This window comes from Electrophorus electricus, chromosome 22, assembly GCF_041902795.1.
Source record: "Electrophorus electricus isolate QZ-2024a chromosome 22, ASM4190279v1, whole genome shotgun sequence".
Classification (NCBI taxonomy): domain Eukaryota; kingdom Metazoa; phylum Chordata; class Actinopteri; order Gymnotiformes; family Gymnotidae; genus Electrophorus; species Electrophorus electricus.
The window spans coordinates 6,421,168-6,436,939 of record NC_137518.1 but is presented as its reverse complement, the minus strand read 5'-3'; the positions used below and the strand labels follow the sequence as shown (position 1 = coordinate 6,436,939).

The 15,772-nt window shown below is 36.2% G+C and overlaps 1 protein-coding gene across 5 annotated transcripts in view; it reads left to right on the top strand.

Moving 5' to 3' along the window:
* Positions 1-11,798, top strand: part of slc6a1b (solute carrier family 6 member 1b) — a 53,024-nt gene extending 41,226 nt beyond the window's left edge. The window contains exons 1-15 of one of the 5 annotated variants that reach the window (XM_027020353.3): positions 2,183-2,540; positions 3,267-3,653; positions 3,919-4,050; positions 4,316-4,416; positions 4,596-4,705; positions 4,986-5,118; positions 5,456-5,590; positions 5,681-5,784; positions 5,930-6,054; positions 6,163-6,275; positions 6,519-6,650; positions 8,135-8,237; positions 8,745-8,845; positions 8,963-9,130; positions 9,663-11,798. In XM_027020353.3, coding sequence (XP_026876154.1) covers positions 3,419-3,653; positions 3,919-4,050; positions 4,316-4,416; positions 4,596-4,705; positions 4,986-5,118; positions 5,456-5,590; positions 5,681-5,784; positions 5,930-6,054; positions 6,163-6,275; positions 6,519-6,650; positions 8,135-8,237; positions 8,745-8,845; positions 8,963-9,130; positions 9,663-9,770 — 1,800 coding nt within the window. In that variant the 5' untranslated portion in view covers positions 2,183-2,540; positions 3,267-3,418 and the 3' untranslated portion in view covers positions 9,771-11,798. Of the gene's footprint in view, positions 1-2,179; positions 2,541-2,739; positions 2,759-3,266; positions 3,654-3,918; positions 4,051-4,315; positions 4,417-4,595; positions 4,706-4,985; positions 5,119-5,455; positions 5,591-5,680; positions 5,785-5,929; positions 6,055-6,162; positions 6,276-6,518; positions 6,651-8,134; positions 8,238-8,744; positions 8,846-8,962; positions 9,131-9,662 lie in introns of those variants that run through there. The other 4 variants (XM_027020354.3, XM_027020355.3, XM_081705337.1 and 1 more) reach the window with 4 other exon arrangements.
* Positions 11,799-15,772: the final 3,974 nt, after the last annotated feature.

The following is a 15,772-nucleotide window of genomic DNA, read 5'->3' as shown; positions in this document are numbered from 1 at the left end:
TTAGCAAGGCTCCTCATTTGGGAACCCATGGTCCATGGTGTGAAACTATATGAAATAGGTTTGTATCTCAGGAGAGATCTTGAACTGTGAAACAGGAGTGAGATCCTGGAAACAAACGGTGTAGTGTCAGCACCTCAGCCCAGCTCAAACGGTAAACAATAAGCCTTTCCCATAGCAATTTTTTGAATCATGTAGCATCCTCCCTGCTTGCAAAACAGTCAAAAGATTTTTCCTACTCCTAGATATAATGCACACACATACATACACATGCATGCATGCACACTAATGTACACACAATCACTAAAAGAAGTTGTACATTTTCTCTTATCATGCATTTAGTGTTAGACAAAACTATTTCCTAGAGTATGATTAGTTTCATTCAGTGCTCTGATGTAGTCGTTCACTTGTTTGAGTCTAAAAAAGGGGTGATAAATGCCATCTTATGCAATTATGAGCCTGAGTACACAGTTGAGTAATCAAGTGTGCCACCAACGATTGCCAGACACCTGAAAGCTCACTGCAGGTCCACAAACATGCGGGTATAGCTGAGCCCTCCATCCCCAGAGGGTGAATAAACCAGATGGGATTCTAAATGCTAAATTTCATTTTGTATCATCCGTAGGTCAGTCTACCCCTCATTGGTTCACCATCTGTCATCATCACACTCCTACTCTCTTCTACTCTACTTGATGGTATCGGATAAGATGAAGTGTGATTCTTTTTAGCTTTCTAGTTGTGCCCTATGTAGCACTGTCATGGTTTATACTGATGTCAATGCTTGGCCTACATGTCAAACTTCATTCCTGAAGAGCCAGAGTTTTCCCTCCATTGTCACACCTGATTCAGCTCATGGGTTAGTTATAAAGACCTTCCTGCAGTGGCAGTGATATGCTGCTGAAGCAGCTATGAACCTAGAGAGACCTTGGCCCATAAGGTATAAAGTTGCACACACTTGCTTGAGCTCACAAGCAAATAAAATTTGGTGTGCATGCTACAAGACACTTTATTTCTGTAGAAAAACCATTAGAATGGTTCTGGAATTAAAAGATGTGCTACACTGTAACCCCAAAGTAAGAAATTCTAGATAATCTCCTGGTTTAAGAACACAGTGACCCAGTATTGTGCAGTGGAATACTTAATTCTGAACCAAATCTTTAGTAGAGCTTTTGATACATACACTACTTGTGGGGTTCTAGATGTGGGACACTTTACTACGGCACCGCATCTTCCAGAAGTCTTTATCTCATTTATACAATTGAAAATGAATACTAATACTATTGAAAACTTAGTTACTACTAGATTGGCATCTTCATTTACACTACAAAGACCCCTGATTGAACATTAAGAAACCACAAAAATGTTATGTGATTCATAATTTGTAAAGCGACTGAATGTTGTTCATCCTTTATCAGTGTTTGGTTTTTTCCACAGAAGTCGAGATCAATTAACTGTATAACATCTCACTGGAAACATCTCTTATTTCAGTATGGGGAGTTAAAGAATACAAAAAGAGAATTCCTTTGGGTCCTTCCACAAGGGTTTGTTTGTTTTTTTCAGGAGACAGCCAGCTAAGAAGATTATAAGCACAATTTTCAATTTATCTCTTACCCCAGACTTCACATATTGACTTGTTTCCTTATCACTGTTTCACAGAGACCACAATATGATTGTCATCATCTCCTGAATCTGCCACTCTGGAAATTGTTAGTATAGCTGGAATAAATTAGTGTGTGCATTTTTTGTAACCCTAAAATGCTTGACTGTATCTATTGTTTCAGCAAGCACTGTTCTGTCTAGTTTTGGTTCATGAATGGATGGGGGAAAGCACAGCTGAGCTTCTCTGTCAAAGAGTGTGTGCTGTCAAAAATGATTATAGGCATTACGGAGGATATATTGCTATGGACAAATATAATATGCCAAAAAAAAAACAGACCAATATATAACTGCTCTGACAACTTGGTTTTGTACTATTGTGGTATTTGAAAAATTAAGCCATTGTTTATAAAAGATCGGGGAAACAACTTGACAGCAGTGAATAGCCACTCTAAATATATATGAAAAAACATACGCACGCACATTTACATTAATACACAAACGAGTTTGTTTAAAAAAAGAAAAAAGAAACATATAAAAAGCTATGAGACAAGAAGATACTCCAGTGTCGAGCCCACTGCGATCTCAGTGGTGGAAATGTTGCACACGGGGAGGTTCGACTTTCAGATGACATTGACGCTATGTAGATGAGAGTGGGCATTTGTGCTCCATGTAACATCTTTAGTCGCTGATGTTAGGTGGTGGTACAAGGCATATCTCCTCTTATCGGCTCGTCGTCCCCCGTTTCTTCAGCACCACACTTTTGGACAGCACCTCACTCCGAACCACCAGCTCACCTTTTCCATACGGATAGTACTTTGTTTCACTTGTCTTTATGGAAACATTTGGCTTTGGTTTGCGCAGCTAAAATTCTACCTATTCGATTTAAGGAGGAATCCACGGATTGCGCCCGTCACTTGAGATTTGGCAGGGAAAGCTGTTTAATTGTAAGTAGAACACTCTTTCAGCGCAACTAAACTCTTAATTGTGACATTTATGGCGATTCAAGCGACTGCGTCTTGGGCTGTCAAGTAGTCCATTGTTTAATGTGTTTGCAGGAACGCACGCGATACACATGAAGAATGAAAGCTTTTATTAGAAACTAACGAGCAAGTCGCATCGTCGCTAGCATGCATCTGTTTGAAAATAATCGTTTTTAATTTCCGTGAGTACTTTTTATTAGCTATAGGAATAGACGCGTGAAGACGAAAGGCGGGACACTTCAATTGCCGTAATCTTCACTCTCTGTGCGCTCTCATTTAACTGAGTGCAAATATAATAACAAATATTCTTTTTCAAACGAGCACACTATTGGAAACACTCGAGGCCAACAGAAAATGATTATTTATCAACTACGCTTTAATGCGCGTATATCTGGCGAAAGTTCGATCTGTAATTTCATTTACTTGACTGGCGCATGTTTGCACACTGTTTACACTAGGATTGCAATTCCAAATCGATTTTGTTGCATAATTAAGAATTATTTCTTTGGTGATCAAAGTCTGTGTGATATTGTTAAATAAACGAGTCATGCCATCTGCATGAATTTGATTCTTAAACTTCACAATTGCCACACATAATTTTACCACGAGAAGAGTACGTTGTGATCTTAGATTATAACTGAAAATATGCATCCAAATATACTAAATAAATTGTATTGACTTTTATCCCAGATTTCTGCCGACCAAGCTTGGGCAACTGACTCACGTATTTCCACCCGACACGCACTACTAAGTTTGGGCATCGAACCGCGAAACTGCTGTCTACGTGGACTGGTGCTGAAATATTCCATCCACCTACCAGGACCTCTGCAAAGCCCAGAGACATGGCGACAAATGGTACAAAAGCTTCGGATGGACACGTTTTAACAGAGGTGAACGAAGCGCCTACCACCAATGATAAACCAAAAACCTTGGTTGTCAAAGTCCAGAAGAAAAAAGAACTCCCGGACAGGGAAACGTGGGCTGGAAAATTTGACTTTCTTTTATCATGTGTCGGGTACGCTATTGGACTTGGCAATGTCTGGAGATTTCCCTATCTTTGTGGAAAGAATGGTGGAGGTAAACAAGCGTGGCTTTTTTTGTAAAAGGATTTCCGTACAAAACCGCTTTCTTATCGAAGTAAATTTTCTGTGCTGAATAATCTGAATAATATCAATACTATGAGTAATTTAGATGTTCTATTTTCATCTGCGCAATTGTGCGCCAACATCATTCGAAGTGCAACGTCCCAGCTGTGGATTATTTTGAAAAAGATTATATATTAAAGGAAATTATTTATTTTTATCCAAACATCTTTTTACTCATGCTTTTAATTTCTGTTTAGGGGCCTTCTTGATTCCTTACTTTTTGACGCTCATATTTGCTGGAGTACCGTTGTTTCTGCTTGAAACTGCCCTCGGTCAGTACACATCGATTGGAGGACTTGGAGTGTGGAAACTAGCTCCTATGTTCAAAGGTAATCATGCAAAGAAAATGTAATTAAAATCAACCAATCGAATCTTTTAAGGTCTCCCACGACTCCCAAGACGCCCCTTGTGCATTTACCTCAAACAATGAAGTGCTTTTAAAGAAATGTTACATTTTCAGTCCGATGTCTCCGTCTTAATATTGGCAAAATCACGTTTCCGTTTTTACATGTAAATTCTATTTATTTAAAAAATATCTGGGCAGTTTATTGTTTGTGCACAATTATTATCCTAGATTTCCATAATTTCTCTTAGGGGTCGGCCTGGCGGCAGCAGTTCTTTCTTTCTGGCTTAACATATACTACATTGTCATCATTGCTTGGGCCATTTACTATCTATATAACTCTTTGACGACAGTAAGTATAACTTTCAAATAAACAGCTTTACAAATTACTAAAAACACATCCACCCAAATATTTTAACTGATTAATCAAGAGTGGGGAAAAGGTAAGTAAATAAATAAATAAGTTAATTAATTCATTTTGAGAATGACTAGATCATAGAAGTACTCAAACACCACATTGTCCTGTTTCAGGAGCTACCATGGAAATCCTGCGACAATCCTTGGAATACGGAGAGATGTTTTTCAAATTACAGCATAACAAACTCTGCTAATATGACCAGTGCTGTGGTGGAGTTTTGGGAGTAAGGGCATCCATTTACTGAAACAATTCAGAATTCAGCACTCCAATTTGCATGCAAAACATCAGCTTTTGTCCTGAGCTTTATAAATGGACCAGTGTTATTTGCACAAAAATGCAACAATTGTTTCCTTTTGACCCATGGACAGCTCTAGTAATCGTGACATGCATCAATAATGAAGGCTGTATTTTGACTAAGTAGACTAATAGTTTTTATCAACAACAGTTTGCATTTAGTCAGATATAATAGCAATCAATAATGCTTGCTTTCTTGTGGCCCTCAGACGTAACATGCTTCAACTCACTGATGGTTTGGAAAAGCCAGGGGAGATCAGAGTGCCACTAGCAATAACACTAGGCATTGCTTGGGTCCTAGTCTATTTTTGTATCTGGAAGGGTGTGGGTTGGACAGGAAAGGTAAGGGCACAGCCATTTTTTACCTATTCATTATAATAACAATAAGATAACAGTAAGAATAATTTGCAACATTTAACCCTTGACTGTCAATATCACTTTTCTTTGTTTAGAAATGGTCACTAATATTGTCAGCAGATCATTTCTGAGTGAATTAATTCCCAACAGTGTAAACAGTCTCTTGGCACTTTGGATCATTAGTGCTTTGTTGAGCTCTGTATTTTTTGTTCTTCCTCAGGAGGTGTTATTATAAGCATTTACTTAACACATTTTGCTTAATACAATGCCAGAACTGCTCCCCACTCTGGCCTTCACTAATCCAGTGAATGTCTGTTTTCAGGTGGTATATTTCTCAGCTACATATCCCTACTTTATGTTATTGATTCTGTTCTTCCGTGGCGTTACACTGCCTGGGGCTAAAGAGGGCATTTTGTTCTATGTCACACCTGACTTTGAGAAGCTGAAAGAGTCGGAGGTATGTAATTTCACAGTGACCGTGTACTGGCAGGCACACATTGAGCACAATGTAATTTCTTTCCCCTCCATATCTCACTCATCTTCTCAGGTGTGGCTTGATGCTGCCACTCAGATTTTTTTCTCCTATGGACTGGGCCTTGGGTCTCTCATTGCCCTCGGGAGCTACAACCCCTTTAACAACAATGTATACAAGTATGCACCCATTACATGACTTAATGAGAGGCTCTGGCCTTTTTTAAATGTGAGAAATAAGAGGACAAAAGAATTTCCAGCATGGAATACAGTCATACATGGTCATGAACATAACTTATATGATAACCTTTTGCTCACTCCATAGGGATTCAGTCATCGTCTGTTGCATCAACTCCTTCACCAGCATGTTCGCTGGATTTGTCATTTTCTCTATTGTTGGTTTTATGGCTCACATAACTAACAGGCCTATTGCTGATGTGGCTGCATCAGGTAAACTTGTACATATGTACGAAGGTTTTAAAATGATTAAGTGAAATGATAAAATCCACAATCTCGTAAATGAACATTAAGATATTTTCTACATGCTTCTTCTTTTAGGTCCTGGACTGGCCTTCTTAGCTTACCCAGAGGCTGTCACCCAGCTGCCCATTTCACCTCTTTGGGCAATATTGTTCTTTTCCATGCTGCTTATGCTTGGAATAGACAGCCAGGTAATAAACAGATTATAGACAGATTGTAGATCTGTAACAGTTTCTCCATCATGATGCATTTGACATCATGTAAAATCTATACCTCAATCTCTGAACCTGTATCTCAGCCATATAGAATTGTAGTGCTTCTCTAAAAGACACTATTGCCTTTAATGTATATCGTTTACTTTATGTTCTAGCATTCTGAATTTCTTTTGAAATTTGACCACAATGGAATAAATGGTTTAATTCTTATGTCCACAGTTCTGTACAGTAGAGGGTTTCATTACTGCTTTGGTGGACGAGTTCCCTCGCATACTACGAGGACGGCGAGAGATCTTCATTGCTGTCGTCTGTATCGTGTCTTATGTGATCGGCCTGTCAAACATCACACAGGTGAGAGAATCACAGTTTCTCTGGTTATCTGAATGGCAGTTCAATTTCTCTCTTCCTGTGGATCTAGCCCTGCGTAAAAGCAGCAAGATGATTATAGTGTGTAAAAGCAGGAAGCAGGAAGATGATTATAATGATATCCTCAAACATGTGTTGGTAGTCGTGCAAAAATAACATGAATGGGCTGCCTGAAAGCCCTTGAAGCTGCATTAAGTAGGATCCCTGTCCTATAGGAGCCTAAGAGGATATAAACATTTCAAAAAGGGTCATTTTACTGAGGTAGCTAATGGCTTTGTAGTGTTATCCGTTCAGCAACTTCATAACCTCAACTCTTACATAAAAGCTTGTAACCAGAAAAGGGTGCATACTATTTATGTTGTTTAAATTCCATTTGCATTTGCAGAGCCCCGCCAAAGTGTTGTGTTTATACTGTAGTTAAATATCATGAATAAGCACTGGGCAAATCAAATTTCTTATTTTGCTGCACATTCAGACTTATGGCTTTACACATAAGGAGACAATTAAAGGTAGAAGCTACCATTTTATTTCTGAATATTTTGAGAAATGTGTGTAACATTAGTGTCCAATTATCTAGTTACTGGTGCACAACTGGTAGTACTGGATCAGTGGGCTGGACTCTAACTTGAATTGATTAGACTGAGTGTACAGTCATTAAAAATATTCTTGGACTTTATAAGCATAAGCAAACATGAAGGCTTTCTGAGTATGTGTGAATCTATAGTAACCAACATGAATTGCTTCAAAACACATAACCTCAAAGTGAAATGCTATGTAAGTAGTATCATTCTTAAGACACCTTCTGTAATCAAAGGTTTAAAGAGACAAAATGATGTACTGCTCTCTGTTCCTTGATAGAAGTTGTCACTCTTGCCAGACCAAAAGATCACTAAAATATTTTTCTCATTTTTAATCTCTAATCCAGAGTTCAATAAACAGTATTTATGATTTTACAATCCCATTGATTACAGATGGTAATGTATATATGCTAGACTATATAGAGAAATAAAATGACGCTTTGTAGCATTTTGGCTGAAAGTAACACTTTGCTACCTGTGGAATAGTCTGAAGACATGTAGGTACATTTCACACTGGGTGGACATCTTGGGTTGTGGAATTTGTATCTATACATTGCACAAACTTGCATCATGTGATCTTTCCATATTCCCAACACTTTGGGAAGGTGAACTATACATATTCCATTTATGAACACTACCTAATTTTAGATGGTTGCCCAAATGATGAATTTAGTATGGTGCATTTCTAACCAGGGATTTGTGAAGGCTACCCATGCTCACCTGTCCCAACTCATCAGTAAAGAGAAAAGGAAATGCATTATACATTATATATACAATATATACATTAGTACATATATCACATTTCTTAGTCTTCTCTGGACGTGCACCAAATAAGCAACATTTTCACATTTCACAATCATTAAAAGTTAATCTTAATGTTTTTATTTGTAGGGTGGTCTGTATGTATTCAAATTGTTTGACTACTACTCTGCTAGTGGAATGTGTCTGCTGTTCCTGGTCTTCTTTGAGTGTATCTCCATATCCTGGTTCTATGGTAAACATTTTTTTCTGTTCTGCTTTTGCACTCACCCCTCAGCTGGTCACTGCATCATTCATTATAAACTTTTAAAGTACTTAATAGTATAACACTAAGAGTACCATACATAAAAACTAGATATTTAACATTTTTGTTTCATTTGTTTAAATTTTATTTCACTCTGCACTTTTGTAACTTATAATTAATTTGCAGTACTGTCACTGGCCACTGTAATCTTAGAATACAGATTACACATCTAATTATGCTAAAATATCATTTTAATTAAGGTTATTTTCTGTACCTAACTCACTTTTGCAGTCAGTTCTTTTTAATGTACATTTATTTATAGAGTCATAATTGTCTTGCACAGAGGGTTTGATTATACAGACTACTGCATGATTTGTTATTTGCATTTATCAAGTTGGCCAGTGTTTAAAATGTCTGCACAGCAATAATTCTTAGTGGTGTTCATGCAGCACTGCATGCTGTGTAATGTCCTATCTTTTTATTTGATGTGTCTATAAGGTGTCAATAAGTTCTATGGCAATATTGAAGAGATGATTGGATACAAACCTTGCATTTGGTGGAAACTGTGTTGGGTCGCTTTTACCCCTTTGATTGTAGCTGTAAGTGTTCTTCAAAAGAAATGTCATTTTTAGACAAATAATTTTTGTCTATTTTTTACACAAGAGAGTGTGGATAATTGTTCCTAACCTGGAAGTAAATCACCTTTGCTTTTGTAGGGTGTGTTCCTGTTTAGTGCAGTTCAGATGGTTCCTCTCACCATGAATAATTACGTGTTCCCAAAGTGGGGACAGGGTGTAGGCTGGTGCATGGCTTTGTCATCCATGGTCCTCATTCCAGGGTACATGGGTTATATGTTCCTGACATTAAAAGGCTCTTACAAAGAGGTAAGATAAGAACCTTTTCTTCAGAAAGCTAAAGCCTGTGTATACAGAGTCTGAGTGAGAGATTACAGTATAGAGCACAGTACTGAGCAAGAGAAAATGGCAAAGGAGAGACAGACAGGTTACATTCCATTCTGGAATGCTCTTGCAATATGCATTACACTTAGTGAATATAGAACTGATTGAACAAATTAGACATGTCTAAAAAAAGCAGCAGTCCTTTGCATTGAGCTGCTTCTGGAAGTAGGCATTTGAAATATGCAATTATGAACAAAGAATTCAGGACTGAAGTAAATGTGAGCTTATAGGCACTGCATGTAAGACAGACACACTTGAATCAGCAGCTGTCCCCGTAGGGGGGCAGAAGTTACGAGCTGGCTTCAATCATGCCTTGATTGCCTAGTGGAATCAATCAGCATGATGTTTTTTGTAGTTTTGCTGCTTTGCACCTTGTAGAACTGTAGCTGCTCAGTGAGGAGCGTTCTGACGCCTGAAACGACAACTGACCATTTTTCAACCTCATTGAATTCCCCAGCGTCTCCGGATAATGACTCAGCCTACAGCAGTTGTCAAAAGCCAAGAAAATGGTCCAGAGCATCAACCTGAGAACTCCACCCCAGCCAATGACGAGGCTTATATTTAAGATCCTGGGTATCCAAGACCGACTCTCATTCAGAAAAAAAGAAACGTAATCATGGTTGAACACGGCCAAGGACGTTCATGTCTAAAATATAATCACCTACCTCCAGGGGGAAAATGTGGCCAACCAGATTACAGCTGTTTGACTTTCTTGGTGTATGTATGAAAATAAGCACAAACTATCCGGCAACGATCTAGTGCTAGTTTGTATTTCATATGCAAGATATTAGTCTTTCCAAAATATAACAATGTAACTACTACTATAATTTGAGATTGGAGGCCCAATGTGATTGCACACTACTGTGCTCTCTCTCTCTCTCTCTCTCTCTCTCTCTCTCTCTCTCTCTCTCTCTCTCTCTCTCTCTATATATATATATATATATATATATATATATATGAGAGAGAGAGAGAGAGAGAATGTTAAGATATTGTATAAAGATTTTAGAATAGAATCAAATTTTATATATATATATATATATATATATATATATATATATATATATATATATATATATATATATATATATATATATATGAATAAATTAAGCTGGCACATATATGATAAATAAATTGCATCATCGATGTCCATCTTCAACCATCAAAAATCATGAGAGTGTAAAACCATATGAGGCTACTGGCCTATGTATAAGGTTATGTAGCCAGACTCCTACTCTTTCTAAGAACATAAATCATTCTCAACTATTGCTATAACACTCCTCAAACCCTTAAGTCCTTGGACAACCCCCGAAAAGCACAAGACCAGAATTTACAGATGTCGATGGTGGCAATGAATTATCTGATACAGAAACAGATTCTGAGAGACTGTTACATTTTGTTTTTATTTTCTGAGAAAGAATAACTTTGGTATGGGTTTTTTAGAATCATTTTTAGGATATTTTTTCTATGTAAGAGTGAGAAGGACCAAAATCGTGTTCATGTGAAAGTCAAACACAACATTTGCATATGAGACAGCTTATCACACTGTGTCATAGAATGTGCAGGGTGAAAAGGTCACAAATGTATTATTTTTTGGCAGTAATAGCTTGATTCCACTGTTAATCCTGCTCATTTGCATGCAACTCCTCAGGAAAAATGGTGGAAGTGACCAAATTTTTTTATTATTACTTTTATTTTTTTATTATTACTTTTTTGTTTCCCAGATCAAGTGGATTAGAGCTGTAACCAGCCTTCAGCAAATTAGACAGTTTGAGCCGAAGCCATAGTTTATCTACAGCATTTTTGAGGCAATTCTGTGAAGGACACTTTAGAAAAACCAGCATCCTTCCTCGATGTTTTACAGGCCAGATATACTTGATTAAAACATGTAGTCTACATTTTGTTCCTTATCTCTTAAGAAATGGACTTGGCAATAAGTAAATAGCTAAAGTGTAGATGACTATATATGTATGCATGTAAGTATGACAGGAATTTGACTGATTTATTCCCTGTTGTTTCATTAATTCTTCTGGTTAAAGCACAGTGCTTTAAGACCACAAACTACAGCAGTTGTATCTCAAGAAGGACAATGTTAGTTTGCTTCTATGGCAGCTACATGTGACAGGGAACTGGATAAATAACACATTTTATTTTCTGCAAAGATATCTAACTAAAATGTGCAATCAATAAGCGTTCCGTGAATTTTGTATAAAGTTACCATTCATAAGACTTCTCTCTGAAACAATGTTGTAAAACTGTACTGTGTAAATGTATCTGTGAATGTCTGTATGACCTGAGATTTTGTCTAAATGTTTAAGATTCTTATATTATTTGCTGTTTTCTGCAATAATACATTGATCTCAGAAACTAAAGCACATAATCTTCCTGAAGTGTAAAAAAGAATGATATCAATAACAAGGAAAGGATTATAGATAATAGGTCTAGTCAGAGAATATTGTTTTGTATATTTCTAACTGTTTCTTGGGCCTGATGATGTAAGATATTCTATATAAAAATATAATGTCTTTAGATGGTGTTATATAAAAAGCATGATGCCATGTTATCTGAAAAATAAATAAAGTATTATAGATTATAAGGTGCTTCAGAAATGTCTGATTTCACATAAAGTTCAAAAGACAATTAGACATGTGTATATATATATATATATATATATATATATATATATATATATATATATATATATATATATATATATATATATATATATATATATATATATATAGATATAGATATAGATATACAGACACATATTTGCAGTAAATTCTTTCATTTGATACAAACCATGTTTGATATGAAAATTCAGGTGAAGGTACAGAGGACACAGTGATGTTATTTCAGGGCATAGTTTACACAAGTAGCCTGATATATTAAGTAGTTCTCTTTAGAGAGTAAAGTCCTGGTTAACAAATATACAGTCCCATCTGTGCATAAAATCAGCTATGGAAAGCATTGATTCATCTGTCACAGATAAAAAAATATATGACTGATTGTAGAAGGGAATGTTCTCTTAAAAATTATAGATATGAGACAATATTGTGTGCTGCTTTTATTATTGTACAGCAGTCTTACTGATTATAGAATATCAATAAGTAATATATGCTTTTGTTCTAGTAATGAAGCATGAATACTGAAAATATGATAATGTGAAATGTACTTTATTTAATATCTGTTGGGAAGGTGGTATTAAGAAGCAGTCTTACTTTTTGTCCTATTATTAACCATAGTAGTATAGTTAAATGCTTGTTATTTTTTCAGCTTTACATATGAATGGGGAGCAAAATATAATAAATTAATCATAATCTGAAAAATGCTTATATAACATGGAACTGTGTGTAGCACTTCAAAGCATATTGATAATTTAGGGGTAGAAACATTTCCATTATAAACTGCTGAATGAAGAAGATCCATGTGATGGCAGTTACACTAATGGGTAGCCCACTGTGATATTCCCTCAAGCACGTATTTTATACCACTGTGATATGTAGTAGCACACAAGGAATCAATTTGCTTAGAAAATCTTAGCTCAGGTAGGTGGTCAATTAAGCATGAGGCATTTGCACCAAACTAGATGTCCATGGTACAGACTATCACCACAGATTAACCTGCCTCAGACACCATACAAAGGTACAACTCTAAACTAGCTTTACAGAAGCACACCCTATTACCTGACAAATTATTAACACATGAACACAGTATATTCATATAAATAAATTGTGGCACGATAGTATTTTGGCAGGTTTATGTTGCACAAATTGAGACCTGCATTAATTTAAATGTCATGCATTAAGAATATATCTAGTATGTCACACATCAAGAGTATGCCTACCAACCACTTACCAATAACCATAATAGACTGCATGGTAGATTTGACATTTTTTCCCTCCAAAACAATACGTATACTGATGTCTTTATCAAAAAGCCTCACATAGCAGAGTGAGCTGTTCCTTTTTTGAACAAAGCACTTATGATAATGTATTCATGTGTAGCTTGACATATCAAACATGTTTAAAACATAGGCTGCTAGTAGTGAGAAAAATATTTATAGCCTTTATTCTAAATATCTATGATGACAATAATAATAGCAACAACAACAACGTTAAAATAGAGCAATGCACAGCTGGAATATGGGAGGTTTATATTTTTCAGGCCTCTAGTCACCCTGTGAGGCCATTTGAAAACCTTTTCAGGAGAGATGACTCATTACTGTATGCACTGAGGGAACAAAAAGCATGAAGATAAATTGATATTTCAGAGGGCCATTTGTACATCGCCTTCATTCGCAAAGGCCCAGACTGGTTAGTAGCTCGTGCATTGTTAGGTTTTCACAGACAATTACCTCACCCCCCAATAGTGCCTCAGACAATCATTCAGTCAAAACTGCTGGAGCACTGCATTGCTTGTGGCAAACATCTATAATATACATACTGTTTTCCTATCATGTAATGAGGGCACATCAATATTCAGATATTGCTGAAGGATATTATCTACCAGTAAATTATCAGTGACATACACATTTAACATTTTGTCCTCATTATGAATTATCGGAGACAATAAATTACCAGTGGCATATGCACTTGTGGTGCAAATAGATTTAATGTTTTGTATCCATTTGCCTTTTGAAAATTTGGAATAACTGATAGATTGAATTAAAAGATGATGACATCTTTGTATAGCTATATCCAACAGTCTTTAGAAATCATTTCTTTTGAAGTGTACTAGAACATTTATATAGATTTGTGTATAGGATGGCTTTAAGGAACAAAATATTAAATGGCCATAATTAAGAAACTAAAGTAAATGCTTCAATTACCCGTTGATTGTTGAAGAATTCATATGGTTTGTTAGTCTGCCACTATGACATAAATTACAATACTGGACTTTGTATTAGGATACAGCCTTTTAAATTTTATATGATAATTTGTTTCCTGTTTTATAATCAAACAATATAGATGTTTCTCTCCTGGCAATAACAGAATTAATGTGATATAAATGTACAGTACAGTGTGAAATGTTGAATAAACGGGTCATAGTAATCATAGTTTTGTAGTTAGTAAGAACTGTTTTTGCAATTCTTACAATTGCAAACTTACAATTATTTGCCAAAATCAGGCTGTGAAAGAGGGAGATTTCCAGGTTATCAGCAAATGGCCTACCTGCAACAGCCCTGCATCCATATAACCCTACACCACGAATTAGAATAAATACTAGGGTGTGAAAGTAAAATACCTTTTAATTAGCCTTAAATTCATAGCTCATACTAAAATACATAGAACATACAAAATGTACAAAATAATCTAAAATGTACATCACATCGGGCAAAAGCAGTGTCTGTGTTTAGCATAGTTAGCATATTTGGTAATGTCTTTTCCCACCATGCTCTATGCTTAAGTTGTCCCAACATATTGTACAAAACAATACGTCTGATAATGTGGCCAGCAGTTAAAAGGTGAAAGTCTTGCACCAAGTGAACTGAAATTTCAAAGCGTATCCCTTCTTTGGCACCATTTCAGCAGCAAACTGAGTACAATGGATGGGGAAAACATACATCAGGCAGGATAGTTTGCACACGCTCAGCTCACCAATGCCTCTGTGTTGTATATATCCCAGACAGAAACTGAGAAACAACCATTTGAAAATTGGAGGATTAACGGGAGGGGTACTCAGTGAAAGGTTTAAAAATCTGGAGTGTTGGCAGGTATGGTGTAATCAATTAACTAATGCAATCAACATTTTCATCACAAAAAATATGTGAATTTATATTATTAATATAACCTGAAATAAAACTTTTGTTTTGTGTTAGATGTTTGTACAATTAGCAACTTTAGTAGACTCTAGTGTTAATAGGCATACAGCTATTTTGTATATGATGGTTTTTAGAAAGCAATATTAGCAACTTAATTAGTATGAATTATTAAGAGTGGTTTTATTGGATTTAAGGTCCTAAAAAGGTAAACCACTCTCCTCATCCAGTCTTTCTACTATAAGAAATAACTTGTTTTTGTATCTATGCCAAAATTAGTGTTAGCTTTCAGTGGAGGACAGGTTTCTGTTGCTATAAATTGATTAAAGTGACTGTTAGCTTTAGAAGCATAAATGTATCATTAATAAAATTGCATTTTTTTAATGAGTTAGTTTACTAGTAGCACATATACACAAGAATAGGTGATCTAGGGCACACAGTGTGATGATGAAAAGGTAGGAGGAGGACGCATGTGCAGAGAAGAGCAAGATTCATTAAGGGCAAATCCAGAGTCATAGTCATAAGGGTAGTCCAGGGTCAAAGAGCTAACACGGAGAGTACGAGGATACATGATAAACTAAACAAGGGCTGGGATAACGAAGGCTAGGCAACACAAACCAAAAATGCACAAGAGCAAACTGGGGAAGCAGGCTATAACAAAGACGCTAGGAAGAACTCAGATAAACATGCATACCTTCAGCCAGAAACAGGGTTACAGGTTCTCAGACATACATTCAATACAACCTCATAAACGCAGTGAACAGCCGAGACACAGGGAATCAGACAGGGTTTAAATGTATGAACTAATT